A 27,871-nucleotide genomic window follows, 5' to 3' on the forward strand; every position below is an offset into this window, starting at 1 on the left:
TTATCTTGACTTAGACCATATATCCAATGACCAGGAACACAGAACGCTGATGCTAAAACTACTATTATATTAGCTAGACGTACAGATCAACAGCATCTCGGCAAATAAGGAAATGACAGTACCCACGACAGCGGGTGTAATATAAGGCAGCGTAATAATTACTTAAACAATGACGTCATGACTTGAAATGACATAAAAAACTTTTTTTAGTTAGGGTCTTGTTTTAAACATGTTTATTTTGAATTGATTTTTTTAATGCGACGCTAATTAGGGGGAGATAGTAGTAAAACTGTTTAAACGTTTATTCAAATATAACTATGTGACAATACCGGGTAAAAGTGATTTGATGTTTAGCAAACGACACCTTTTATAATGCGAGGGTCCAGAGGTCGAGAATAAAAAAATTCTGTAGTAACACTATAACATATAAATATCATGGTGACAATTTAATCGAATCGCTGCAGTCAACATATTTTATAGGCATTCAAATTTATTTTTGATAACGCTTCTTGGTGACTTTTTCGGCAGCACAAAATTGTTTTCGCGGGCCATAGTTTCCCCACCTTTAGTCCATAGCCTAGCTAGAAATAGATCGTAGCAAATTATTTACGATATTCATTTGCGCCAAATGTGATGGATCCAACCGTCTGGCATTGCAATTTTTGAAGCGGAAATTCGTGGCTACCGTAGACTCCGGCATCATGTGGGATTTTGGGACTTTTGGGACTTGATACCCAGTTAAACAAGATGATTTCGTTCCCGTCGTTATGTCTCGGTGGACGTGTTGACATTGCATATTTGGCATACACGATCCTTGGCATTCTAGTGCGATAAAGTCACAGGGTTAGCGTGTAAGAAGGGGAATTTTGTTCATCTTTTACTTATCTCATTAGGGCTTGACATTATCACATGTACCATGATGAAGGCTAATTTGTCAATTACTAAAACTTCAATTACAAATGGATAATGAGACTTGCATATTGGCAACTGTCATAAATATAAACAGAATGATATAGTTTTATGTCTCGACGTGTTCTGCTGATGAAATTCACAAAGTAAAGTTATTTGTATTCTAAGTATTGAGTGTTACAATAACTAGTTCCTTCCTCGCGGTAGTTATCGAGGAGAAAAGACATCGACATCAATATTCTGAAGTTGCTGATGCGCCTTCATCATCATCATCATCACCCGGGGCAAGCGGTAAGTCAATTCGGAAATATTCGACTAGCTATTCATTTCATCAATATTATCAATACCAATAGAATATAAGTGTAATGCAATTCGTCTGTTGCGTGACCTAATGTTAACAAATGAAACGTGCAAGGTTTCCATAATGATAACATGACTTGGTGAGCTATTACTTTTTGAATATCCATCGTAACATCGCACTTCTCAACATTCCAATGTGTTACAGGATCAGCAACATTGGCAGAAGGTGAAAACCTTAATCTGAAGATAATTAACAGCTTGGTTAACAGTGTGACAGGGGATCAAGTCCAGGGGAACATGAAAGTCATCAACTACATCATGAAGGCTGACAATGATCCGAATCGTGCAGATGATAGTAAGTGTAAGTTGCTTTATATAGTAGTAGCGAATTGAGATTTCTATAGAAATAAGATGGTCATCGTCGTTAAATGCCGGTCAATGCACTTTATGCAATAAAGGGAAGTTAACTATTTGCCACACTTTTCACGTCACAGCAGACTTAGTACAATTTCCAAACGACAATGACCATCGGCAATTGTACGAAGTATTGATATTTGATATAGTCTTCCTTAAAGAAAAGTTATGATACTAGAATTCAATTACACTTCTTGTCAATTACATTTTATATACCAATGAGGTGATACTGAATTCCGTATGATATCTCAGCAAAACATCAATAAATAATTTACTTGCAAATGCATATGCAGATGCTCATACATCACTAAGGTCTGGTAAAAATTGACCGCGAATAAACAAACATTTAAGCTATTTTTAATGAAAAGTCGGGCTGTTCTTGCCAATCATGTAATGTTAGGCTGGATTGCACAGATGCACATCGAAGAGTAATCTCGGGGATAATTTAATTTGCGAGCAAGGTCACCTGTTGGCCGTGTTGCACAGATACGGATTCCTCTTTGAGTTACATTATAGAAATTAAACATGGAACGACAACGACCGATTTTGCAGCTTCGTTCCGCTTAGCTGAGGCTGGAGTGGAGAATTGTTTTGCGTAAGCGACTGTAGGATTTCTGGCAATCCAAAAGCTATCTTCTCGAGGGCAGAAATTACTGAATCTGGTCTTGATCGAAAGCTACTGTTGCACCCATTCCGGAAATATAAATTATAATATTGATCAGGCACTGATCCACCTAGAATCTGTCCTCCAAGTCTAAAATATCGGCATTGTTCAGAACAATCGGGTAACCGCAACACAATGGCCATAACAATGACCCGCTGCGACTCTCCGATTGTTCGAACAATGCCGTTATTTCAGACTTGGAGGATGGATTCTAGGTGGATCAGCGCCTGATCGTTATTTTAACTTATATTTTCGGAATCGGTGCACCAGTAGCTTTCGATCAAGACCAGATTCAATAATTTTTGCGCTCTGGAAGATAGCTTTTGGATTGCCAGAAATCCTACAGTTGCTTACGCAAAACAATTCTCCACTCCAGCCTCGACGAAGCGGAACGAAGCTGCATAATCGGTCGTTGCAGTTCCATGTTTAATTTCTATAGTTACATATTCGCAGATCACTGACGCAAATTTACGCAAATGACGAAGTTGGCACCCAGGACAACTGAGGCATTGCCCCTCCTAAAACTTCCATTCAATAACAATGATTTACCATTTATAGACGCACACCAATCAACATATACCGAAGTCACAGCAAAAATCGCATTCTTTTTGTGCTTTCATTTGCCAATGCCCATTTTTAGCGCGAAGTCTGTGCGAAAATCGAAACATCTTCTGTGTTTTCGCTTGGTAAATGCCTAGCCAGAGCATGCCTCGGCAGCGCTCATAACAAGCTTTTACTCTCTGTTCTCTCAATGCCGCTCATAATAAAGAAACGGTGATTTACTCTCTCCTACCTGGTCACAGTTCCGGGTCCTTAACACGTATTTTATGAACTTTTTGTAAACACAATTTAGTCATTTATTATGAGACAAAAATTCCCCTATTTCTTATATTATGGAAGCAATATGCCAAACAGGTACATAACCAAAATTACCATTCCAAGGAGTTTAATTGCGGTGGACTCAACAAGCTTCGTCGTTCGTGATAGCAACTGAAATCCATCTAAAAATGTGCTGGCCGTCAATTTACATATCCACCAGATTCATCATTATTGTGGTAGCTGAAACAAGACTTTTTAAGATGTGAGGTCAAAACTACGGCGTATCCAGGGAATTTAGGGGCTCGAAACCGCCTCTTTTAAAATCCTACAAAATCCACAACTCCACCAATCCTAAAATTTATGTCACATACTACCTGCTGATAATTGTCCATTCATCAACATATTATTGGTTTTTCTACAATAGGGAAACTACGATACTTTTGAGTTATTTAGGGATCTATATCGCCTAAATCGAATAGCCGAGTTCGATAGAAAGTTTGTATCATCGCAAAAACATAATTGCTGTCGTGTCGACAGCAGACCTCACTCGCGAATTGGATTTGCTCATCATCGTACATCAAGGATTCTGGGATTGTAAGACGCGTTGATTGATTGGAAAGAAAATCGATTACTTATGACTTGAAATTGACTCGTAAATTTGGCTTCGAGTCACGAGTCAATCTGCATTTCTGAAGCGTCGAGTCAGGTCAAGTCAAGTCATTTTTGCAAAGTGACTCGAGTCAAGTCAAGTCATGCGAAAAAGGTGACTCGAGTCAAGTCATGACTCGAGTCATCCCAACACTGCTCGCTACTACAAATAGAACGCGTCGCACGAAAACACCCGACAACAGCTATATCTGGCCATCCACAAAATCAGGGCCAGAAAAGCACTTCTTCAGCCCACCCCCAATGAAACGCTGGTCATGTGTCCTCCACAGGGTGATAAACCAAACTTCTGGGGGTTTCGCCCCCAATACCCCACAGTTTGATGGATGTTTTCATCAGGACTTGTGAGAAGTGAGCACATTCATTCTGCTCCGTGTATCCAGAGAGTTTATGTAACCTAATCGCACCAAGCGCAAAAATTTTCTATATTTTGTCACTGCATATTTATTGCTATAAATTTTTTATCCTATCAGAATTATCGGATTTTCCCGTGGAGCTGAGTGAGGTGTCGTTTTGGAAAATTTAAACGTAATTAATAGTTTAACATATTCAGGTGGGCCTGTTGGAATAATTTACTCGGTTACATGTCAATATTTCGTGACCAACTGTCTCTCATATAGTGAATAGATATTGAAATCGCCCCAGCGTATTAAACTAAGAGACGCACACAATTCCATATTGCTATTTCTTCACTCGTAAATAATTTGTCCTGTGGGGTACAGATTGTCAGGACAGCGCGATTCGGCGGCAGTTATTAGGCGCTTATGGACAATTAGACATATATGTATCGAAGATTTCGGTCAACAAAGTACAGTCGTTTTCGGCCAAGGTCTTCTCGCTGACGAATGTTTTTACACACTTTTCGGAGCCCCGTGTTAGCCTGAACTTAATTATGTGTTGGTGCGTTGTGGTGCAGTAATGACTGACGCTGAAATGCCTATTTCTATAAATCACGCGTATTTCTTGATGGAATGGCACCTAATAAGCAAGACATTTATAGTGATGCACAATCGCGCAAGGCGCGGAAAAATGTGAAAAAATTTGGATAAAGTTTCAAAATACATTCAATAATTTATGTTCATTCACGAAATAATTTTCGGATCGGTCCCGTTCCAATTGCGGGGTTTGGGATGTGGCAGATACGGTCACGCCCAAAATGAATTAATCGAAAACGAATGATCGCGCAAACCGTGAGGATTAGTGAGTCAGATTGTACTTGTCGCTTGCATGTCGTCAAATGGCACGGATGTAACTTCAAGTCAAATCGAACATGTTTCTAGCCCTAATGTTACCTCACGAAGTTCTGAATCTGTCTAAAATTTGATGTTTTATTTATTTTATCAATGGACAATCCTTCAACATATTGCATCTTGAAATTAGGGTATATTAAATTGTAATTGACCTCGCGGACCGGCAGTAACGTCGTCGCGGACCGGCGGTTGAGAACCACTGTACTAGACTGAAGTTGGCTGACTCCGTCCTGATGCGACTGTCAAATTCGGAGTATAAATCCTCTGCCAACACGGTTTTCCACAGGAAAGCAATACCGGGATTTGTGTGCAAACGCGTCAGATGCGCAATGCTGGTCACCTTTATAACTCCATGCACAGTTGAATTACTATATCAAGAAAGGGAAACTATATATACTTGAAGGTATGAAATGACTCTATATTTTCCGTTCCAGGTATCAGATCCAGAAAATTAATTCAAATTTGCAACGATAATACCAAGAAATTGACGTCCATTGACATCCTCGACGACTTCAGATTTGAGAGCCTTGAACGACCCGACTTCGAAGTTTACCCGCAAATGCGAGAAATCGACGTGCAAGATTATTACAAAGGTCGCATGAGCATTCATCGATCTCAGCTGACAAAGGAAGTTGGTTTTTTCCGCCAAGAGAAAATTGGATCAAAAATTCTCGACTTTAGGGACTTAGTGGCATCCATATTTCGAAGAGAAAAAGCAAGCTCGCTAAAAACTGTTGGAGTAACCGCTATAGTGGGATCTGCTGGATCCGGAAAATCCACACTGACACGCAGAATAGCAAGACATGCTCTCGGCATGACTGCAGGAGACGATATCAAAGATCAGCCCTCTTACAATCAAAAGATGGTACATTACATTGAATTGAAGGATATCGAAAATGTGACCGATTTTAAACCATCTAAATTTCTCTTCGGCGGCCTGTATCAAAACGAAAATGAAGAAGATCAGGCATTCGAATGGCTAGATAACCACCAGTCTGAGGCCATTTTTATATTTGATGGGCTTGATCAAACAGGATGGGAAGTTGATGAGAAAAGTGTCCGAAAAATGAGAAAACATGAAAAAGCTAGCTTCTGGACAGTTATGTACAACATTCTATCCCGCAATATCCTCCGTGACGTGAAAGTGTACATAACATCGCGCGAGTTCAAGGTTTCAGAGTTACCGGCGATGGCGCGACCCGAAACCATCATTACACTGAATGGTCTTACTTCGGAAAACGCGCGTAGGTTATTTGCGTTCTTACTCAAAGAGAAAGGCGAGGAACTCTGGCAGAAAATTGAATATATGTCTCCAAGACTGCTGAATTTAGTTTCTGTACCCGTATTCCTGATCTTAACAGCAGTTGTGATGGGAAGGGGTCCCAACAAACCTCCACCGAACACGGTAACAGAACTATACAACAGAATTGTATTAGCTCTGCAAAGCGTAGACAACATTCGAAATAGGAAACAAATTTTTTCGATTGTCCACAAACTGAAGGCATTAGCATTTCAAGGCATGAAAGAAGGTAGGGTCGTGTTCAAAGAAACTGACTTGACAAAATTTGGAGTGTCAACAGTGGAAGTTCAAGATTTAATGACAAAAGTTCCGGGGAGCAATCTACTTAGCCGGCATCTGATGCAAGGAGATTTCATATTCTTCTTCTGCCATCAAAGCCTTCAAGAATATCTGGCAGCGATCTTTATATCGCAAATGGAGCTCAGCGAATTCTCTCGCTTCGATGAAGAGCTTCTCCATCAAGAACGATGGTCCGTCGTGCGACGATTCGCGGCAGGTGTTGTCTTCGCGAAACCACAAAACGATCTTTATAGAGGTCAGATATTTTACATTAACCTTGTTTGGTAATATTTGAAATTTCACTGCTGCAACATCCAATTAATTCTTGGTTCGAAACCACTGGAGTTGACTCCCAAAATCTTGCTAAATGTAGGAGAGGCCATCCTGTCAGGAACGAAAGTTATCCCTGTTTTCAAGTCGGCAGATCATAAATCACTAAAATAAATATAGGCATGATGCAAAATGACCACGGAGTTTGCAACACTGTCAAGTGGCAACGGGTTCAGAAATCATGCAACACCCACAAATTCGTTTATCAGGCGGCCTGCGTGGATCAATATTCCGTCGTTAAAATTGTATATTCATATCAAATTAGTAGGCCAACTTATTGAACTTGTTGAACCACGTCACGTTGGTTACATGGCGACACTGGTTTAAATCGATAAAATTGTGGATTATATAGCATGGCAGTTGCGAGCTATAGTGGATGAAGTCGTGCCTAATTTTTCATACAGATCGTCAGTATACCGGAGACCTCAATTGTTGTACATCGATGTTGGAATTATAGCACTGCCTAATTGATTTGAGAAATAATAAGAGAACATATAAGACAGCCTAGAAATTAGGTTTGTCTGCGTAAGCCTGTTCCTGGTCTGTGAGAAGACCAACAAATCAAAATCTGTCTCAACAAGTTTCTAAATCCATCAATTGTTACGTTACCGTCAAGGCCATGAACAAAACAATAACAACAACGATGTTGCTTGTTGCGTCACAGTCACGGATCAGACCAAGAAGCAAAAAATTTTCGCTCGATCGATTTGTTGGCTCGAGAAGAACAGCAGCCGCGACTACACACGTAAAATGTCGCGACGCATGGATGAGGGGCACATGCGCATGGAACTGTACACAGCGATAGTTGAATCAGGCGACGACAATCTCATGAAACATCTTACTGTCATCCATGCACCTCGCCACACTTTGAGTCGCGATCAAGCTCATATCGTTGGATCGCTCGCAGCAAGGAGTAAGAGCCTTGATACGTTGATTTTATCCTACTGCAATATCGATGACGAGATATTGGGCATTATGGCAAGGTGTCTGGAAAGTCGAATTCACGTGAGTGGCTTTATTACATTATGACTTTCGAAGGAAAACAACGAACTCGTTTCAGGTGAAGAAAGTGAATTTGTTTGGCAACAAATTCTCAGCAACAGCACTCCGTTCATTTCTTGGACATCGTCGGATTGAATCGCTATCAGGAAATTTGTATTGGGAAGTGAGTTCGATTCTATCATATTGGCCCCGAGCCGTAATTTCATGCGAGTATCCGGAGACTTGTGGCGTTACAATCGGTCATGATAGGTGACTTCATAGTCGCGACCGAAGGCATTTTACTACCATCTTATCTGTGTGATTTGATGTTTTACAATCCTCACTGTCTCATTCATATCGACCTATGCAATCGAATTTAGTGATATGGTGGAATGTGCAGCGGCAGCAATGTCGCGACCTCAGCCATAGAATCAGCTTTCTGCTACATGACCCGGAGTAGTTTGAAATTTAGTGCTAGTGATACAAATCACATTGTCGGCATCGATTATATTCATAATTTGCAAATATTTTTGCGGAGTAAATCAATAATTCTATGCAGGTTTTTATAATAACTGTATACGAGCCCAGCTTTGACTAAAGTCGTTGCCGGCAAAAACGCAGTCTAAAATCAGTGAACCATGTCGATGACGTATGGCGCATGATGCTGTATGGCGCATGATGCTGTGGTTTTCAGTGTATGGCGTCACGATATTTATTGCTCAACTCTATCAACAATATACAGGTTGTCTGGCTGGATGTACGCGGTGCTGATTATACGCGGAATGTTGAGTTGAGAAACGGAGAAGACGTCATTGAGATTGCTGGTGTCGAATTCAAGGTTAGAATGATGACGAGATAACGTTTCCTTCTGCTTGGAGAGAGTCTCTGAGAGTTGATCTCTGCAGGATTACGAAGTACCATTCGAGATGGTTCTTTCCGTAGATGCAGTCGAAACAGCGGCATTTCCCGAGAAACTTTTTGGTGCAGGGTTTGTCAAATCGGAGAAGCGAGAAGAACTGTTTGCCAAGGTGGATGATTTACGAAAGATAACAGACTATAAATTAGAAAAGGTTAGTTATGTATATTTTACTTCTCCTATTTATATAGCTTGTACAATACATGACATATTCATAAGTAGATTGTAACAAGAAATCAAAGTCGGGTATGCGACTAAACCCGATCTGGTGTCTGCATTATATGCATATAACGAAGCAATATTCCACTGTAACGATAAGAAGGATGATTACGATGATGACAGTCATTTGATCTCACGAAACCTATATTGTGTTCAGATAAATAAGATATTGCTTGATTGCACAGAAGATGATGATATCGATTGGTCGTTGATTGAAACTTCGATGGAAAAGTATCATGTAAGTTTTTTCATTCGATTTACGTGAATTTGTAATTGATTTCATATTTTCATATCATTTTATTCGCCATTAAAGTCTATAATCGCTTCGGCGGAAGATGACGGCTAATGTCCGGGAATCATTGCTTCTGTAAATTTAAGTATCTTACGTTGAAACTGATTAACATCATCTGTCTTTCCCATTGAAGGTCGATCTCCTAGATATTGCTGTCAATGGTCAGATATCCGTCCACGATTACAACAGAATTTTGGAGCACGGGAGAGCAATTTCCGTTTTTGGCAATATCCATGCGATGTTCCATGTTGGAGGAGAGACCGACTTCAAACAGTTACAGGAAGCTTTTCAGCAAAAGAAGGTAATACTTATCATCCGGTATTATTGGTATAAGATAGACGTACTTCTCCCACCAAAGCCACTTTATCATTGAATTCTGCCGTGCAGTACGAGTCCCTGTCGAATGAATGAACTTATTATCATTACCCGATATATCCACCGTTGTTGGGGAGTTTGTGATTTATCTAGGTAGCCCATGTTAGAAAGGGAAACAATAGTTTCAAGCATCATTGTAATACACACTATTAATGGTTATGATCTCTCACCGCAGATGAAATATATCAGATGCATATTTCACGGTGTATGTCGTATTTCACTCGATGACATATCGTCTCTCCTAAACAACTCTAATTTGAAGAAAGTAACATTGATATACTTGAGAAAACGTGATATGTTGAAAGGAGACGAACTGCAGAAAGTCCAGAAGATTGCAAATGATCTCGATACTGAGTTGGAATTTTTAGAATGTGAGTCATTTTTTGTTACAGCGTAACTTACATAAGTTACATTGTGTACAGGTGGTTGTCACCAATTTCCACAGTTTGCTTTCACACAATATTAGACAAACTATTGAAACGATGCAAAATCAATTCAGGCATGCTCTATCAAGTTTAAAATGCACAATCTCATATTGTACGACTCTGTCAGCATACGTCGCCGAGTATTCCATAGTTTGTTTTGAGGTATTCATGGTGTTTGTCGACTACTATGGTCATTTATACCAGGCCGATATTCTTTATTTTTATTCCGCAGCTGCCGACTGCGCGTCCCACTTCTAGGTTTTTGTTGTAAGACACCGCTTGCGCGGATGAGGTGGTGAGGAGACGCCTAGATAAACCTTCAACACTTGGGTATACGAATTCTGAAGTTGACCTCGGTCGGATTCGAACCCGCAACCTATTGGTGTGGCAGCCGCGTCATATACCACTGCGCTATCTCGCCACAATGCCACAGTTATTTTAAATTTTGTTTGGTTGGAATATAATTTGTATCCGGTTTATAAGAAAAAGATCATTCGCATTGAGATCGAATATCGATCTTATATTAAATGACAGAAATATCACAGAATCGAAACCAGTTTCATCACGGCCCGAATACTCCGCATCTTAAACCATATCGCTGTAACGCGATCACCGATCATGTTGCATGAAATGCTCATTTCACACAGCGGGCCTAATGCGTTACTAAGGCAACTACAAAACTTGTGCTATAGTTTCATTCATGACATCGCGTTGTTACCACAGGTACCTCATAACGCACCGTAGTAGTGAATATGTGTTAAATTCGATATCCTATGCCTAATACGACTATTGGATGTAAAAAATTCAGGCATGATTTCTCATACCGTGCTGTTAGTGAACTTGTGTATGAATTCTCTCAATTTCGAAGCAAGAAGTAGTTGAAAGTCGTCAGAAAAAATACTTTTACTTGACAAGATCAAGTATGGAAAAATCCATACTTCAGCGTTAAAAAACTGTTGACGTAGAAATAGTATACAAACAAAACTACTTGTGTAAGTGGAAGAGTCGCTTTAACCTAATTAAGTACTACAGAAAAGTAGAATTACTTCGCTGCTGATCATGCCCTTAGATACTAGGGGTGTGATAAAGATATATCGAGCTTGATAAAAGGGCGATGAGTCAAAACATTTTGCGAATCGGGGGTAATAGTTAATACTCACGCATAAATAGAAGTTAGCGCCGTGAGATCCTACCGAAATACAAGTAGAAGTAGCAATTTCCAACAAAAAAACAAAATTTTCCCAAGTGGAGGTAGAAAATGTAATGTTCCGAAATGCGCTCAAGTAAGCAGTTTCAAAAAGTAGATTTGCTCGAAGAGTCACATACTTTTTGCAGTTAATAGGATATCTACATTCGAAATTGCATGATATATCTTCGCGGCTAATGGGAAATATCTATCTGCAAATGAGCAGGATCTTTGAAAATATATACTTGTCGTTGCCGTGGTAAATGGGCTATTTCATACGGCTCCTATGACACTTTCACGACAAAAACGACAAAACCTCATCTAGGAACTACTTGATACTATACAAATTCCAAATTCTATCAAGTAAGTACTTTTTACTAGCAACTGTTACAGCAAGTAGAAATTGAAGTAGTCTCCCTGAGTATTCTGGCAAAGTAAAAGTAGTTCGTTACTCACCACAATCTCTGAATGATCCGTAGTTTTCTGTCATACAGAATCCCACTTATTTTATCGGAAGTGATACGCATCATCTCATCGGGTAGAGACGTCATTGGAATGTGTATCCTCTGAATGTAAGTTGATGTACGTTGTTCCTTCTCTAAGTATAACTGAAATATAATGTGCGAAGTGTGAAATGAAAAAGAAGTGTTGAAAATAGCTTAACAAAGTAAGCGTTGTGCGGAACATGTTGATATAAGAAACTGATACGGATGTTCCGACGATAAATACGATAACAATATAAGATACAACTGATTTATATATGTTCACAATAAAAGTCGCTTCAAAGATTCTTATCCATGTTTGGTGTTATATGCGGATCTTTCTTCAAGTACAAACAGTAATCTGCAAACATGCTTACGTCCCTGTATCCTTGATACAGTTCTTCCATCTGGCAATAATGGTCTTGGTGGAATCTATCTCCTTGTTTTTCACTGTAATCACCACAGTTGACTGGAAAGTGATCCTAATAAGAAATCTAAAATTGCATTTTCACAGAGATCGGGGCTCCAAGGGATTGAAAGCTTTCAAACAGCTCTTTGACCTGTGTTTGCTAATCAGGGCTTCTATGCTTTCCAGGAAAGTTTAAATTACTACTCGAAAAGCTGTCCATGGTCTTTTTCTGCAGCACCCATTGATGCAGTGAAATCTTCGTCTTCGAACAGTTCACAGATCTGTGGCCTATCAAAGACTCCCTTGATCGTAGCTTCACTTCAGAGATACGGGGATATTTAATTTGTAGAAAATTGAAGGTTGGGCCATCATTATCAAGTGCCCAGGTATACTTTTTTAAGAGGTCAAGTTTAACGTGGTGGCAAAAGAATATTTTGTGGATCAGATAAGTAAGCAGATTTGACATTTTCAGAACCAGGTGTAAAACTTGTCCTGTGTGGTCAGCTAATTTGTGTGTAGTGGTGATCATCATACCTCGAGTTCTACAGACACAGAATAAAGATGTTTAGTGTAACCGGCCTGTGACCATGTGAAGAGTTCAACGAAATCAATATTCAGTCCCTAAATATTTTCCATTTGTGTTGGCTATACTGAGAAGGTTTCAAAAAAATTTTCATATCTTCATAGCTTTCAGAGTTTCATTGAATGTCCAATTGTCCAACAGCAACAGAACCATTATGTCATTATGTAGTAATACTGCCTTCAAACTTTTTAGAGATGGGTCCAAAAACATCGCCGTTTTGCCGGTCTGTAGACTATGCTACTATATATACTACTAACAGTGTTGCCCTACCTCGCCCAGACATTGCTTCATTGATCATTTGCTACCATCGTTTAATTTTTATTCTATTTTCCTATTTTAACTAAACATTTTTACAGCCAGACTGTTCAGAGTCAAGTGTACCTGTTTGATGCTGGTGTGATCAGACTAGATGACCTTCACAGTCTTATCGATCATTCCTATCTAATACCGAATACTGTGCATGCATATTTTCTGTACCACCATCGCTGGCGTTTGTTATGTATTTTGGTTGGATGAAAATAAAGACTCTCTCTCTCTCTCTCTCTCTATGCCCAAAGCTAATATTATTCTTGAAAAATCTTTACAGTTTACTACAGGGAATGGTCTTCGTCATAATTGAATTATTTTCTAAACTCTTTCTCAAAACTTCTTTTCGAAATCCTTTTTATGACGTCACAAATCCTAATCGCACAACGCTGAAAGCTGCAGTTTTCGAAAATTGAAATGCAATTTGCCAAAAAACTAGACCTGATTGAATAAAATGGATAAATGTTTAGGATTCAGCATCAAAAACTACACTACGAACCGTAAATATTTGAGTAAACTCAAAATTAACGCACCACAGTGCTATTATGATGAGTTGAAAAAGGTCTTCAGCCGACATTATAAACGTGTTGTGTCTTAACAACGACGGCCATTTAATCACGGTAAACATGGACGACGTTGGACGTGCATTAGGATTTGATGACTTTGGCCGGACCCTGATGGAAAATGGATTTATGATTCACTCGAAGATGGATTAGAATCTACACTTCTGCATTAAATTTGCCGTAACATACAATTTTCGTGGTTCATTCGTTACCGCATTGGACGTGGATATGAACGTTAAGCAAAATTCAATCTGGATTTGGATCCGGCCTTTAGTTTGAATTTCTCATCCGGAACAGGATTTGAAATCTAAAATTTTAGATAAGCGCAAGTTCCGTACGCCATCTTACCGTAATTAAACCTCCGTGTATAGCAAGACACAATTTCTTCAGATATTTCACATTATGTTCAACAACAGAACACAATTCATATGACGCATATATCTTGTACTAAAAAGTATTTTATACCTTGTCAATTATTTGTCATTTCAGTGAGACGAGAAAGTGATGCCTGGGAGCGACTCGACTTCAACTTTTATTAAGAATTTCATCGGAACAGGTGAGAAAATGACGCGAAGTCTAATCGTTCCAAAATGAGAGTTGAGATTTATCCTTCCATTTCATGGTCGATCCATTCTCACACACATTCGGTTTCAAACAATAGCATAGAGATATTGTGACGTGATCTGTGCAGGAAATAAATTCATATACATTTATTAAGTCGGATAGTGACGTCGGATGGTGACGTCAGAACGATACCACACGAGGTATCAAAATTTTTTTCGTTCATTCTGCAATAATATAATAGCGTTGTCATGTATAATTTTATATCGAGTCACGACATACTTGTCACGTTACTGAAAAGTGATAAGTAGGAGTAAAAGTCGTATAAATTAATAACTACTTCAGTAATAGTGAAAGTTGGCGAAACTTACTTTTGGATATGTAAAAAGTAGAAGTAATTGATTACTGGCCAGCTCTGCCAATGTATGATACTAAAGTTGGTTTTCGGCAGTAATGCGTCACTTCAATGCATGGTTGCTTGCAAGAGTCAGCTGCAGTAAATCTCATTTTCATTGGATATTTGATTGTAAAAACAGAGATATCACGAGATACTCGCAGCATTATTTCGTTGATACTGCATCACTCGAAACATAATCTGTCCGGATGGTTTAAATGCTGGAAGTGAAAAAAAAGAGTTGATAGACGGAATATGTATTAGAATGATTTGTAGAAACTATCGAAATAGGTATTGATTCGACTGGAACAAAAGCTGGTGTGATGCCTTAATTTTTTTACTCGGCTTTAAATTGTCTTAGGGTAAATCAAGGTTTCAAAATTACTGAAGTCTGTGAATTAAAAATAGTACTAACGAATTTTCTTAGTTTTATCGCAATGACAACTTACTAATTTTCGTACGCATCGCCTGTAACAACGTATATTAAAAATAGTGCCACAAATAGATGCAAATTAGGAATTATATATTGCCGTTGCTTATGTCCCATTCATGGTGATGTTTTGACTTCTTGATCATATTACTCCAGCAGCCGGATCATCATATTATCAATTACAGAGCCGCCATCAGACATGACACCGGCTGTCAGCTGACAGCCAGCTGTAGTATAATAGCGGTAGCATGTTCAATTGTAGTCAGCAGAGCCACGTCTACCAAAAGAAACATGTCTAACTCCGTTGGTGTTGCTTGCCGGATACTGATCCTAAATAGACTCCGCTGGGTGAATGCTGTTATAAGCCACAAAATGGACTTCAACACACTAGAGAAAGTTCAAGGGTGCTGCGGCCAGAGTATACTTGACATAGCGGACGTAAATTTGAAAACGCGCGTTTTATGGACTGAGGTGAGCAAATTCCGAGCCATGAGAATTAGCAGCGCGAACAAATGTTGGCAATAGAACGCTTCGCCACTGCATACTGTTGAACATACACAATACAAGAGATATATAATTAAACATAGTTTCATGTAAGGTCAATCAGTTGTCACTTCGCCTGAATACTCCTATTCACTTTCCATTGCGATAACCTATATAGTAGCATTTTTAATACATGGCGAGACGACGCGGACCGCATGCATGTCAATTATGACCGAACGAAAAAGTTAAACTAAAATTTTACATAAATCTATTTGCTATGGCATTGAGTATGGTACTACCGCTGTGATGACCTGTACCGATCATCATCATCGATGTAAAACACTCCAGAACAGAGAAAAGAATTAAAAGATATAGTAACTTTCACCTGACACCAGCAATAATCATTATGACAGGCAAAACTCCCGAACTGAGCCTGAAAATGAGATAGCACCATATTTCTGTTACATACTGGAAATCTCAAATATACATACGCATTGAATCCGTATAATTTATAGGATTGTCGGCTGCGATCACCAACTATAATTTGTCTTTGATTTGGTATGGTGTAATGACGTACTCGCTAGGGCTACCATATTTTAGAAACGGGAAAGGAGGACACTTTTTCAAAGTTTTCAGACATCCAATACTGGACTAAAATTCAAAAAAATGTTGAATTTACCACGAAACTGTTGTTGATTGACTAAAAAAAGGTCAACCTAACGGCTCAACTGCCGAAATACAGTTTTTTTCTTCACATTTTTCGTTGGTTGACTAAAAAAAAGTCGTCGATCACGTTCGAACCACGAATTTCCTGTTTAGCGTCATTTATGTCCATTTTCGCACGGATCTATCCATCATCTTAGCTTTAACAGCTGTAAGGAATGATGAATTGCCAAAAGAGAGGACATTTAGGCGTCCTCGGAAGAAATTTTCAAAAACCTGAAAAAGGAGGACAAATCCTCCTAAATGAGGACGTATGGTAGCCCTAATACTCGTACACTGTCCAACTCCGTCTTATTGTTCACATAGCATGCGTGTTCAATTATTGAAGATATTCATTTACTCGGGAAGAAGAACGGGATGTAGAAGATGGGAAACTTTAAAGTATGAGAAGAGGAAAAAATCCGTCATTACCAAAATTAACATTTCTCGAGAATAATGAATGTGTTACATTTTACAATTCGAGCTGACTATTTCGCTCATGATTGATGCTGCGACATGTGCTCAATTTTATGATCATATTTATATTGTACATTTTTCACTTCTGCAACCTCAAAAAGTGGGCCGAAGTTTGACAGCTCGACAAAAACCATGTTCATACCTGAAAAACGTCGTGGCGTTGTTCTTTTATTTCGCGGATGAATATTTTACGGCGTAATTTACTGAATTATCGGATTTGTACAAAAATAATATTTCACGACAGTGGCGGTAAAGCTGCCATCATGTCATATTCCATTCTTTTGTACAGATTCCTTCGCAAGGTATAATGGAATAGCGGAATTTTAGAATGGATATCGTTTTCTAGTATGACGAGTCCTTTCATATGGGGTATTTCGAAGTAGCCACCGTTGTTTTATTGTTTGAACCTGTCGAATCAAGAATCGACATACAATTATAATATCAATAATATCGGCCAACATTTGCATATGCTATCATGTATATTCGTGATGTTACTTTCTCAAGGTCACTATTCCATTCTTGCAATCTTTCACAATTATTGTAGAATCAAGTTACATGTATATTGTATATAGACATTAAAATCCCATTATGTGTTAGAGTGCTTGTTCAGTACCTTTGAGATAATTGATTGCCAGAAAATGTACAAAAATAAAACACAAAATGATTGAAAGGAAAAACCGAAAAAAAAATTATGATAATCTTGCATGTGTAGGTACGTAGGTATTGGGGGGGAACGGGGTTAGCTACTCGGCGTTTTGCCTAAGGACGATATCTGGCGATAATTACTCCTGCCCATTAATTAGAGAAATGGACATCAAATTTAAACTGATTCCAGAGGTGGTCAGTAACGAAGTACTTGTACTTTTTCGAAGTACTCAAGTCGTTTTCCGCTACTTCTGGTACTTACTCAAGTCGATCTTTTTTTGCTACTTCTACTTCGTATTATTTTGTGAACTACTTACTTACTTTTCGCTATTTTCAGTTTGTCAAGTAGAAGTAGTTTAATACCCCATTAAGAAGGATAGCCTAAGGAATTTCGGGGCTGTTTTCACGTAGTACCAGCATTTAATTGTCATAAAAGTCATGTAATACCCAGAATTTTTGTTGCTCTGCGCGCACAGTAGATATGGAGCGTCAAATATGGTTTACCGGAAGTATCGCTGAACATAATTTAGATACCGGGTTGCGTGGTTCCGTTCACACCGCGCATTGTCGTCTAGGCTCTATCAAATATTCCATCACAGTAAGTATGCCCCCATACCGTTTGAAACTACCGTTTCGCAATCTAGAAATTACCTATTATACCTAGCAGCCCATGACGTGTCCTAATCTGGAAAAGTGGACTATTACTTTTTTAGGGCTAGATATGTTTTAGCAGACCACCGTTGAAACTTTCTGGACAAAAGACATGAAATATATTTTCCACTTTTTAGAAGTATTTTTTTTTCAATTACGAGTATTATACGGTGAGTTCTAATTATAGTTTCAGTTCTTTTGTCTGGAGAACATACATGTTGAAGTATAAAAGCAAGTGTAGTAATGCCTTATATTTAACGAAAATACACGCTATATGGCATTTTTACGAACTGCCCTATTTTTAATTAACGTATACTAATCGCGCGAAGTGTTGAAGCCGTATCCGACACAACTTCCCGGTATTGCTTTTCGATTGAACTAGTGGCCTTATAATTAGGGCTTGGCACAATGATTCGAGTACTCGAATCTGAATCGAGTATTAATTTTAATGATTCGAGTCGAGTGGTAAAAGACGATTTTTACGAGTACTGAAATTATACGTTCCTCGCCACTGAAAGTTAATTTAGCAACGAGATTTATAGTTTCGATACTAATTTTCACTGTTGGAGCCTTTAAACCTTGATTGGCCGTATCGCAGCACACGAAAAATATAGTACAAAGCTACGAACGTTACTGGAAATAGCACATTTCCGAAGTCATGATCATCCCTCAACATTGTCACCATGTGCAATGAAATCGGTATGGTCGAATAAATACCCAAGTATCTTTAATGTGATGCATAACAGGCATTATATTCTTTGTAGTCGCATAAAAGGTATATATTTCAACTTTGACACAATACATTATGTTATGACGTCATATTGAGTGATACTGGATTACTCGACTAGACTCGAAGCATATTACGTGATTCAGAATCGAATCACTCAGGTACTCGATTTTGCCCAGCCCTACTTATGATATAGGGGAGGGCGCCATGCCATGATATTCTCTAAAGCGGGGTGTTCGAGTAAACAAAGGATTAGTATCGCATTTCCATGTCAACAAAATCCATTACATTCCATGATGTGGACGACTGCTCATTGACACATCCTGGGATGCATCAACATGAATCAAGCTCTCCACACCTTCCGCATAGCTCCATTTGCAGTCCATGCGAACGAATTACGATCGTTTTTCACCACTACTTACTACCACACGCGGGGAAGCGAGTGGCGCAGTTGGTTAAACACTGCAGCCACGACACCAATGGTTGGTGGTTCGAGTCTCGGCTCTGCCATGTTTCTATGTGTCGGAGGTTTATCTGGGCTCCTCATCGCCGATCCCGCTGTAATACAGCGCATTGAAAAGCTCAGACGAAGAGAGAGCCGAACTCTTGAAAGATGGCAGCTAAAGAGCAAAAAGCAGAGCAAAAAGCAAAGAGACATCTGACATTTATGAATTTCATGTACTGGGCGCAAATGACTATAATAGCGATAAGCGCCAATGATGTAATAAAACAAACAAACCACTACTTACTTACTTGAGTAAATATAAAGTCAGTCAATTTTACTTCTACTTCAAGTAGTTTTAGGTTGCTTTTGTAAGAATTGCTTCCATTCGTACATGAGTAGATTTTTTCATCGCTACTTCTACTTTTACTTGAGTAGCTTTCATGACTACTTCGACCACCTCTGATTGATTCCGAAATTTGAAACGAATGTTTCGTCACGCTGTCGTAATGTAGAGCTCATGGTATGCTTTGGACTTGGCGTACGTTACAATGTCACAATGTAAGCGTTGTACGAAACCGTTTTTAAAAGCAGCTTAAAACTCGTTTAGGAACAGTCATACATAAATAAAGTTGGTTAAATTTCGACAGTGCAATTGAGTGATATTAGCACTAATTTACAGTCTCGAATTTTTTCAAAAGAAACTGAGCATCCGGCTCAAGTTAGTGGTTTATAACAGCACCTCGCCCCGCAGAAACGTCTATAGAAACACGTATACCACGTTTCATATCAAAATTCAATATTAAATGTAGTAATAAATATTTACTCGGGGCTCAATGTAGACCACTGTTTTTAGATTATACTAAAAGTTCCTATTGTTAGTACAAATACAAATTAGGTTGGAGGATTTTGATAGAAGTCGACTTCAAGGTACATAAGTGAAAGAACGGACGACGCGAAATCTATCGTCTCGATATTTATTCGCACTCATACAAGTATCCATCAAATGTTTTCGAATGGAAGACGAGGACGGTTCCACTGAACCGATGCCTATCGACTGAATCCAACCACTGGGTTCACCCGCCATTGTATTGTTTCTTTGAAACGTCGTGCAATCACATTTCTCGCTTCACGTCGTCTGTATATGATAATGATAACATCGCGAGCAGTATGATTTTATTGATAGTAGGTGGCGCGGACAATTCGTTCTATTTACATCGTCTGAATTTAGAATTTAAGAATTCCTATAGGGGTGTGAATACATTAAGAGGAGCTGCTGCGCTTAATTCTTCCATTAACGTAGTCTGTACATGATAATTGACACTGATATATGTATAATTGTATATCCGGTGACGCAGTTCGCGGTCGAACCCGGCGTGTTCGATCGCAAATCGTCGTAAACGCTACCCGCGTATATATACTTTTTCTTACAAAAATGAGCTTTTTAAGTCGCCAACCATCCATTCCACCACGAATCAATGACCAGATTTATTAGCCAGTTAGGTTTGATGAGCAGGAGTCCTGACCATACGTACAAATACATCCACGAACGTAATGATCCAATTTTGAGTGCTTACCGCATCACCGTGATAAACGATCGACGCGATAATGCCTTGCACACGGTATTCGTTGGTTGTATCTACCTTGCTATATGAATACCAAACTCTTCCGTATTAATAAATGTAAATTGGAACTGTTTGGGTTCAATTCTACTCTATCGGCTCAATTTACCATGGCCACAAGTTTTCTGCTTCTGATGCTAGCGATAGCTTGCTAAAGATGTAGGCCTACAACAGTATCTTCATGCCGTTCTCAAATATATAGTAGTTCGATTCCGCATGTATTCCAATCCGCAGTCCTTAACTGGAAAATCCAAATATACCGATATATAATGTCGGTATATACGAATTCTCGAAGAGAAACCGATAGTGAAACGATTTGAATCTTGAACCTCATAATCATGACCTGGCGTTAGAGTTGACAGTGTTTTTAGTGCTGCCAGATAACAAGGGAAATGCGGTCAAGGACTTGAAATCGTTCTAATTTAAGACTGACTCAAACCTAAACTTGATTATATGGGACGGATAACAATGCACCCGCATCATACCCCACATAATATTAAAGTGTAATGTAAAAATATAACTTCGGGATTACTTGTTCCAACGACTAGGGCTGGGCACAATGATTTAAGTACTCGAATCTAAATCGAGTATTAATCTTAATTATTGTAGTCGAGTAGTAAAAGAAGATTTTTTCGAGTACTGAAATTATACACCTCTCGCCACTGAAAGTTCATTTATCAACGAAAATTATATTTTCGATACTAATTTTCACTGTGAAGCCTTGAAACTTTGATTGGCCGTATCGTAGCATACGAAACATATAGTACAACGCTAGTAACGTTACTAGAAATAGCACATTTCCGAAGTTATGATCATCCCCCATCATTGTCACCAAGTGCAATGAACTCGGTATTGTCGAAAAAATACCAAAGTATCTTTAATGTGATGGACACAGGCATTTTATTCTTTGTCGTCGCATAAAAGGTACATATTTGAATTTTGACATATTAATTATGTTATGAGGGCATAATGAGCGATACACGATTACTCGAATCGAATCGAAGCATATTGCATGATTCAGAATCGAATCACTCAGGTACTCGATTTTGCTCAGCCCTACCAACGACGACGCGAGTGGGGCCATGTGTTAATCAAGAACGACCCGCAATAAATGAAATTGAGCTTCGTCAAATTTGTATCGCAGATTTATCTGTGCTTCTTATTTTCTACCCGACTATGCAGCAAAAAAGTCCAAACAAAGGATGGAAGCGAGCCGAGCGGAAGAGTGGGCAGCAAGGCGAGACAGAAATGGCGCATAGAAGCGAGAATGGCGATGGCTGGAAATGAGCTGACAGTCGTACGAACGTTTGCACAGTCAAAGACCTGTGAAAATTCCAATAGTACAGAGTTGGGGTGCAAATGACCTTAAAAGCCAATACAGGAATCTGTGTAATGAAAAACAAGAACATAGAAAATGGAGGTTAGCAGGGAGAATGGGGGCTCTCGTAGATTCAAACCAGGTATCCGCCTACAAGTACGCCGTTACGGACTGCTTGCAAAACACAGTATATTAAACTTGCTTACCATTTTCAATGTGTCATAGTTTCGATTGAAGGTAATGAATGATGACTGCTGATGAGTGTTAAGTTGTCATTTTTCTGCATCAATAGTGATGTAACCAGTGTTGAGATATCGTGTTGAGACTGATATTCTAGTTTCGAATACATAGGTTGGGACGAGAAATGCTTTAATGTTCTATTGACTATTGACTCTTACCAATAATTATGATAATCATAACATCTTTTAACTACATACTTACTTGAATAACTCTTTACTTACTTTAGTTTTCTATTTCTAATTTTCTATAATGCTCAGAATATATTTATTTCTACTTGTAGTATGGGGAAGACATTTGCTATATTACTTCTACTCCAACTTGAATAGAAACAGCGTCTACTATCACCACGTTTGCGTATTTCTTAATTTGAAAATATTTTGGATTGGTGGGTGTTATTGTAACGATCAGAGATCAGGTTGCGACTGTATTGCAGTGATATAAACAGGGCAATATTTGACACGATCAAATGTCCGATGTGAATCCAAACACCGAAGCATGGCAGGTCTGTTGATAGACACGGAGCCTTTGAATAGAAATTGAACCCTTTAAATTTGTGTTTATGCAGCCTTTCACGCCTGGAGAAATAGAGCAACCTCCGCCAGTACCCATGAGGCCGATAATACGAGGTAAGTCCGAATATAAAGTCCCAAATTGTCTGATATATTGTCAAAATAGCCTTACGAATATCATATCATGCACCAAATCTGATACGTGAGCAATGAGTTCGACCCGACTGACATCTTTGACAAAAACCTTCAGTATCAGTATTGAGTATCAGTTTGTTATTATTTTCATCATTTCAAAACACCACAAAACGGCGATACAATGACGAGATAGGAAGGTGTCGAAACGACCTTGAGTAGTCTTTGAAATCAGTCAGCCACCCTGGCCTAGGTGGACTAGAGAAGAGGCATGCACACTAAATGAAAAGTAAAGCAGCGAATATATAGAAGGCAAGCGACAAAATGAGGTGCCGTGCGGCGGAAGACGGGATCGATTTGTTATCTCGTGGTCTGGTAATCCTATAGGCCAGTGGTCGGGAACCTATGGCTCGCGAGCCATGTATGGCTCTTCTGGGTATAATATATGGCTCTTTGCCAAATGTTTATTTTTGTACTGAATTGATCAATATTGCAGCGACTTGTTAGTAAATTTTCCTCACGACCAGAATAATTATTCCCGTGGCAGTATAAACATGTATTTCAAAGGTATAGGATAGGTAAAGCCGTCTTCGGGTTTAGGGGCCCGAACTCTTCAAAATCTTCAAATTTAAGTTACTGTCGCGCCGGCGACCAATATCATTCGCGAATTCGATGTAGTCTACCCCGCTACCCGACTCGAGATCTTGGATTGCGCGATACGTTGATTGATCGAAGAGAATAGCACCAATATGACAACGCAGTTTTCAAATACACATTGTCTTCCTGATCTACTACTCGAAATGAACTGCCGATACAAACGTTACAAACTCGAATCACAGACAACGACAGAGCTATTCACGTTGCTGATTGGCAAGTATAGCTCTACTGGCGATAAAATAGGCGTGTGGCGCAACGTTATATGTCGCCGCCGAATATTTTGAGAATCGAGAAGTCGACGAGTATTTAGATTTTCGGAATCAGTGCGTCAGTTACATTGGATTAATATCAGTTATAATAAATTGTAAGCTATTTATGGTGAATTGCGTTATCAATGGTGAGTTCTGGACCGTCTGTGCCTCACCTCTGCTTTTGCGCTTCATTTTTTAACATTAAAATGCAAATTGTGTGAATTCGGGAGAAAAATGTTCAAAATATAGTCATTAATGAACATCAATACAAATAATAATTGAAGGTTTCAAAATTTTCGCTAACAGCTTAGAGTGCATGGGTAATGAACATCAATACAAATAATAATTGAAGGTTTCAAAATTTTCGCTAAAAGCTTAGAGTGCATGGGTAGGCCTATATAGATTGCTGCAGTGACCATGTTTGGGTGCACCTTCGCAAGTGATCATGGGTTCTCGCATTTAAAAGGAACATCACGACGAACCTACGTTCTCGTAATTCAAGTTTCGCATGCTCAACCAAGGCAACCAGCATAATTAGTACGAGTTTTTACAGAAAAAATGGGGCGCACAAGACGAATCCCATGTAGTGAGTTCGAATTAGTGCTACCCTGACGTCAGGAATTTTCAATTGTGACGTAACAGTTGATTGACATGTATGGCTCTTTGGGAATTAAAGTGGAAAAAAATAGGCCAATATGGCTCTTCGAACAAAAAAGGTTCCCGACCACTGCTATATAGGCTGACTAGTATTCATTTAGAACAGAGGTCTCAAACACGCGGCCCGCGAGTCCATTTTGTGCGGCCCGCGTCAGCATTTTGGATTTTCAAGTATATTCTTCATTTTTTAACCGCCACATATCTTTTTAAGATTTGAGAGCTTGGAATTCACCCAAAACTGCCCAAAAACCCTAACCTACTCGTCAAACTTCAATATAGCAACACTTTCAAAGGCTACCGTGCAGTGGCAGATCTGCTGTTATATCACGTTAACTGTTCATGATGATAAAACATGACCCATTGATGATTTGTGACTGAAAAATGTGATTTTGACTTATCCGGAATCGTCCATAGAATTACTTGTAATCGAACTGACTATGGGGTATCGTATATCAGATGAAAAAGACTTGAGTTGAGTCGGTTCAAACGTTAAAATTAGAGTAGGACTTGTGACTTGGAACGCGGTGGGTTGGTAAAGCCATAGACACAACGAGCTATCAAACTGTCATGATGAATACTAATATATAAGAGGGTCGTAGCCGGCGTTGCGTAGCGTGGGTAGCGGATTTCGTTATCGTAGCGTAGCGTGGGCAGCGGATTTCGTTATCTAAGCAAGTCGTTGTCGGTATTGCAACCATTAGCAATATGTTGCCTCCTAGCCGCAAGCTTTAAAATTGTAACGCGACAGCTTTCACAATGTCATGATGCATTTGTCCACTTGTACTGTATCTGCATCTCAATATTTTGACAAGTTATGCCAAGTACAACAACAATTTTATTCGATTATTTGAAAATGTGATTTTTTTTCGTGTCAGGCGTGAATATTACGTGAATATCACATTTTCACGATGTGTGGGGAATGCCAGCAGTTTACAAGGTCCCGTCCGATAAGGCATACTTGAAAATACATTTAATACCCTTTATTTGATGCTGCGGCTCGCGGCGTCATCAAAAACTAGGAAATTGGCCCGCGAGCACATTTGAGTTAGGTACCTCTAATTTAGAAGAAATTGCTTGTATTTCGACTTGAAAGCCGACATGCTCGATGACTGTCGGATAGCTGGCGAGATGCTGTTCCACAATCGGGGTCCGGCATACTTGATAGAGCAATGCATCTTTTTGTATGCAGTTCCGTGTTTTCCAACGAGTCACGGAAACCTATCTCAAGTAATTTAAGATGAGCTGCCGCGACACTATCGCTATGCGATGTCCATAGCATGGTAAATCGCTAGGCTGCGTTCTCAGGGACTGAAGGCGCATTGCTTTTAAACTTACTCTGTTGTGATACAAAGCTACTGAAAGTCCATTGTCTGTTTCATCGACTGCCTCGAGTACGTTTTCATCACCCAATTTGCATATAATTATCTCTGTGACAATAGCCTGTAAATGTTGAGCTAGGGACCTCAGCCAGTTGCAAAACGCACCCTTCGGCTCACATGTACTAATATACGAGCATGCGTACATTCTGCCACCGTGTAGAGTACCAGTCCCGATTGCTTATCAACGACTTTGAAAAGTAAAGTATTACTTCAAAACAGATCTCGCCATAAAGATCAACGAAGAGACGAAAATGGCAGTTGAAAAATTGAAGGAGCACAAAGAAATTTCACAAACGGATCTCGCACCACTTACGAATGAGTATGACACGCGTTATCGACGCTTGGCACTAGGAGAATCGATGAGACGTAGGAGTCAAACACCGGATACGAAAGAAATCGAATCCTACTACGCTGTGTCACTAAATACAGTACATCTACGCCCGAACGGAAAAACCTCCACAACGGTGCTACTTGTTGGGGGACCAGGCGACGGAAAGACCACCACTGCAATAAAGTATACCACTAGAGCTATGAGACGCGAAATTATGGGACCCTCAGATGTGAAACTCATCGTCTTCATTGAAGGAAAAGACATACAATGGGAACGCGAATGCAGACCTTTTGATCTGTTATTCAAAGATCAATTCGCTAATATTGTTACAAGTGCGCCAACCTCAAAACCACTTGAAAAATGGATAGCTCAGAATCCATCTGAAGTTTTAGTGATCATTGACGGTATTGACGTAGCAAAAACAAAGTCTATTAGCCCTGCAAGAATAACTTTGGATCAACGGGTACATCCAATTTTCATAATAATCAACCTTCTTCGGCGCGATATTTACAGGGGAATGTGGGTAATGTGTACTACGACACCGCAATGGCTTTGGAAATTAACTTATGTTATTGATGATGTTGTTGTTGTCAATATCTTGGGGTTCGACGAAAAGGACGTTCTAGATATCCTGGTGCAACTCACGGGCGAGAGGCAACGTGTTGGCCTGCTCCTGCATTGTTATCCAGCTATAAAAGACATGTGCAAGACCCCAGCTATGCTGATACACTTGGCTGGTCAAATTAAGGAGAACGAAACAATGACTGATATAAAAATTCTCCTTGACGCTATAGACTTTTTCGACTCACATCATGCTGGCAATGAGGAGATTGTAAGCAAGCAGATGAAGTTTATAATGGCAGTTGCACACAAGGCAGCAACAACAGGAACAGTGGATTTAGAAATACAAGATTCTGATAAGAACACCGCTTATGCAATGGCTCATTACATTTCGGTGACATATCACGAAAATGCCGGACGATTCGTTGGAAAGACGATACAGAACCACCATCTTCGTTACAAATTCATTAGTGTAGCGATGCGAGTGAGTAAAATATCAACTTCACATGAAGGTGTAGGCCTACCAGTGATGAGCATGGGACCGACTCGGGTAGCATTTGCGCCGGATATTGAACAATTTGGTGACAGTCGGATAGGATTTGGATATTATCACGGAATTATTTTAGGATATTGTCGAATAGTTGTAATCGGATAGGATTTGGATATTATCACGGAATTATTTTAGGATATTGTCGAATAGTTGTAATTTTTATATGGATAGCTGTAAACAGGAGTGAGTTTTGATTACAAGCTCACACAATAAAGTCATCAATTCGATAACAAAACACAGACATTTGACAACTTGCAAAATGACTGGTAGCACTCCAAAATGTTTGTCAAGGGTCCAGGCAAATATAAATAAAAAAACACCTCTACCATTGGAGAGTGGAAAATACTATAAGGCCAATCGTGATATCATATTTATTTGGTAAAACAGATTAAGCCAAGGATACAGCACAGTTGAAGATAAGTCTCTTCTCTTCCAATAAACAAGTTAGCGAAACAACTACTGACTTGCTACTGGTGAGAAAGTT

At 39.3% G+C, this 27,871-nt stretch overlaps 2 protein-coding genes across 5 annotated transcripts in view; both read left to right on the forward strand.

The window, feature by feature from the left end:
* The first annotated feature begins 3,180 nt into the window (after window positions 1-3,180).
* On the forward strand, window positions 3,181-17,839 carry LOC145439078 (uncharacterized). Its single transcript, XM_080316556.1, has 10 exons — window positions 3,181-3,202; window positions 5,457-6,857; window positions 7,596-7,936; window positions 7,992-8,096; window positions 8,655-8,750; window positions 8,818-8,982; window positions 9,205-9,285; window positions 9,473-9,640; window positions 9,890-10,085; window positions 14,158-17,839. Exons 1-10 carry the CDS (start codon window positions 3,181-3,183, stop codon window positions 14,205-14,207), a joined length of 2,625 nt encoding a protein of 874 aa, XP_080172682.1. The 3' UTR covers window positions 14,208-17,839.
* Window positions 17,840-22,110: 4,271 nt separating this feature from the next.
* LOC145433649 (uncharacterized) overlaps window positions 22,111-27,871 on the forward strand; it is a 96,710-nt gene continuing 90,949 nt past the window's right edge. For 2 of the 4 annotated variants that reach the window (XM_080310806.1, XM_080310824.1), the window contains exons 1-3: window positions 22,259-22,862; window positions 22,926-22,986; window positions 26,165-27,321. In XM_080310806.1, the coding sequence (XP_080166932.1) occupies window positions 22,827-22,862; window positions 22,926-22,986; window positions 26,165-27,321 (1,254 nt within the window). In that variant the 5' untranslated portion in view covers window positions 22,259-22,826. Of the gene's footprint in view, window positions 22,863-22,925; window positions 22,987-26,164; window positions 27,322-27,871 lie in introns of all 4 variants that reach the window. The other 2 variants (XM_080310832.1, XM_080310816.1) reach the window with 2 other exon arrangements.

The sequence above is a fragment of the Botryllus schlosseri genome, chromosome 1 (assembly GCF_051294905.1).
Source record: "Botryllus schlosseri isolate E-star chromosome 1, Bs_hap1, whole genome shotgun sequence".
In the NCBI taxonomy this organism is placed as follows: Eukaryota; Metazoa; Chordata; class Ascidiacea; order Stolidobranchia; family Styelidae; genus Botryllus; species Botryllus schlosseri.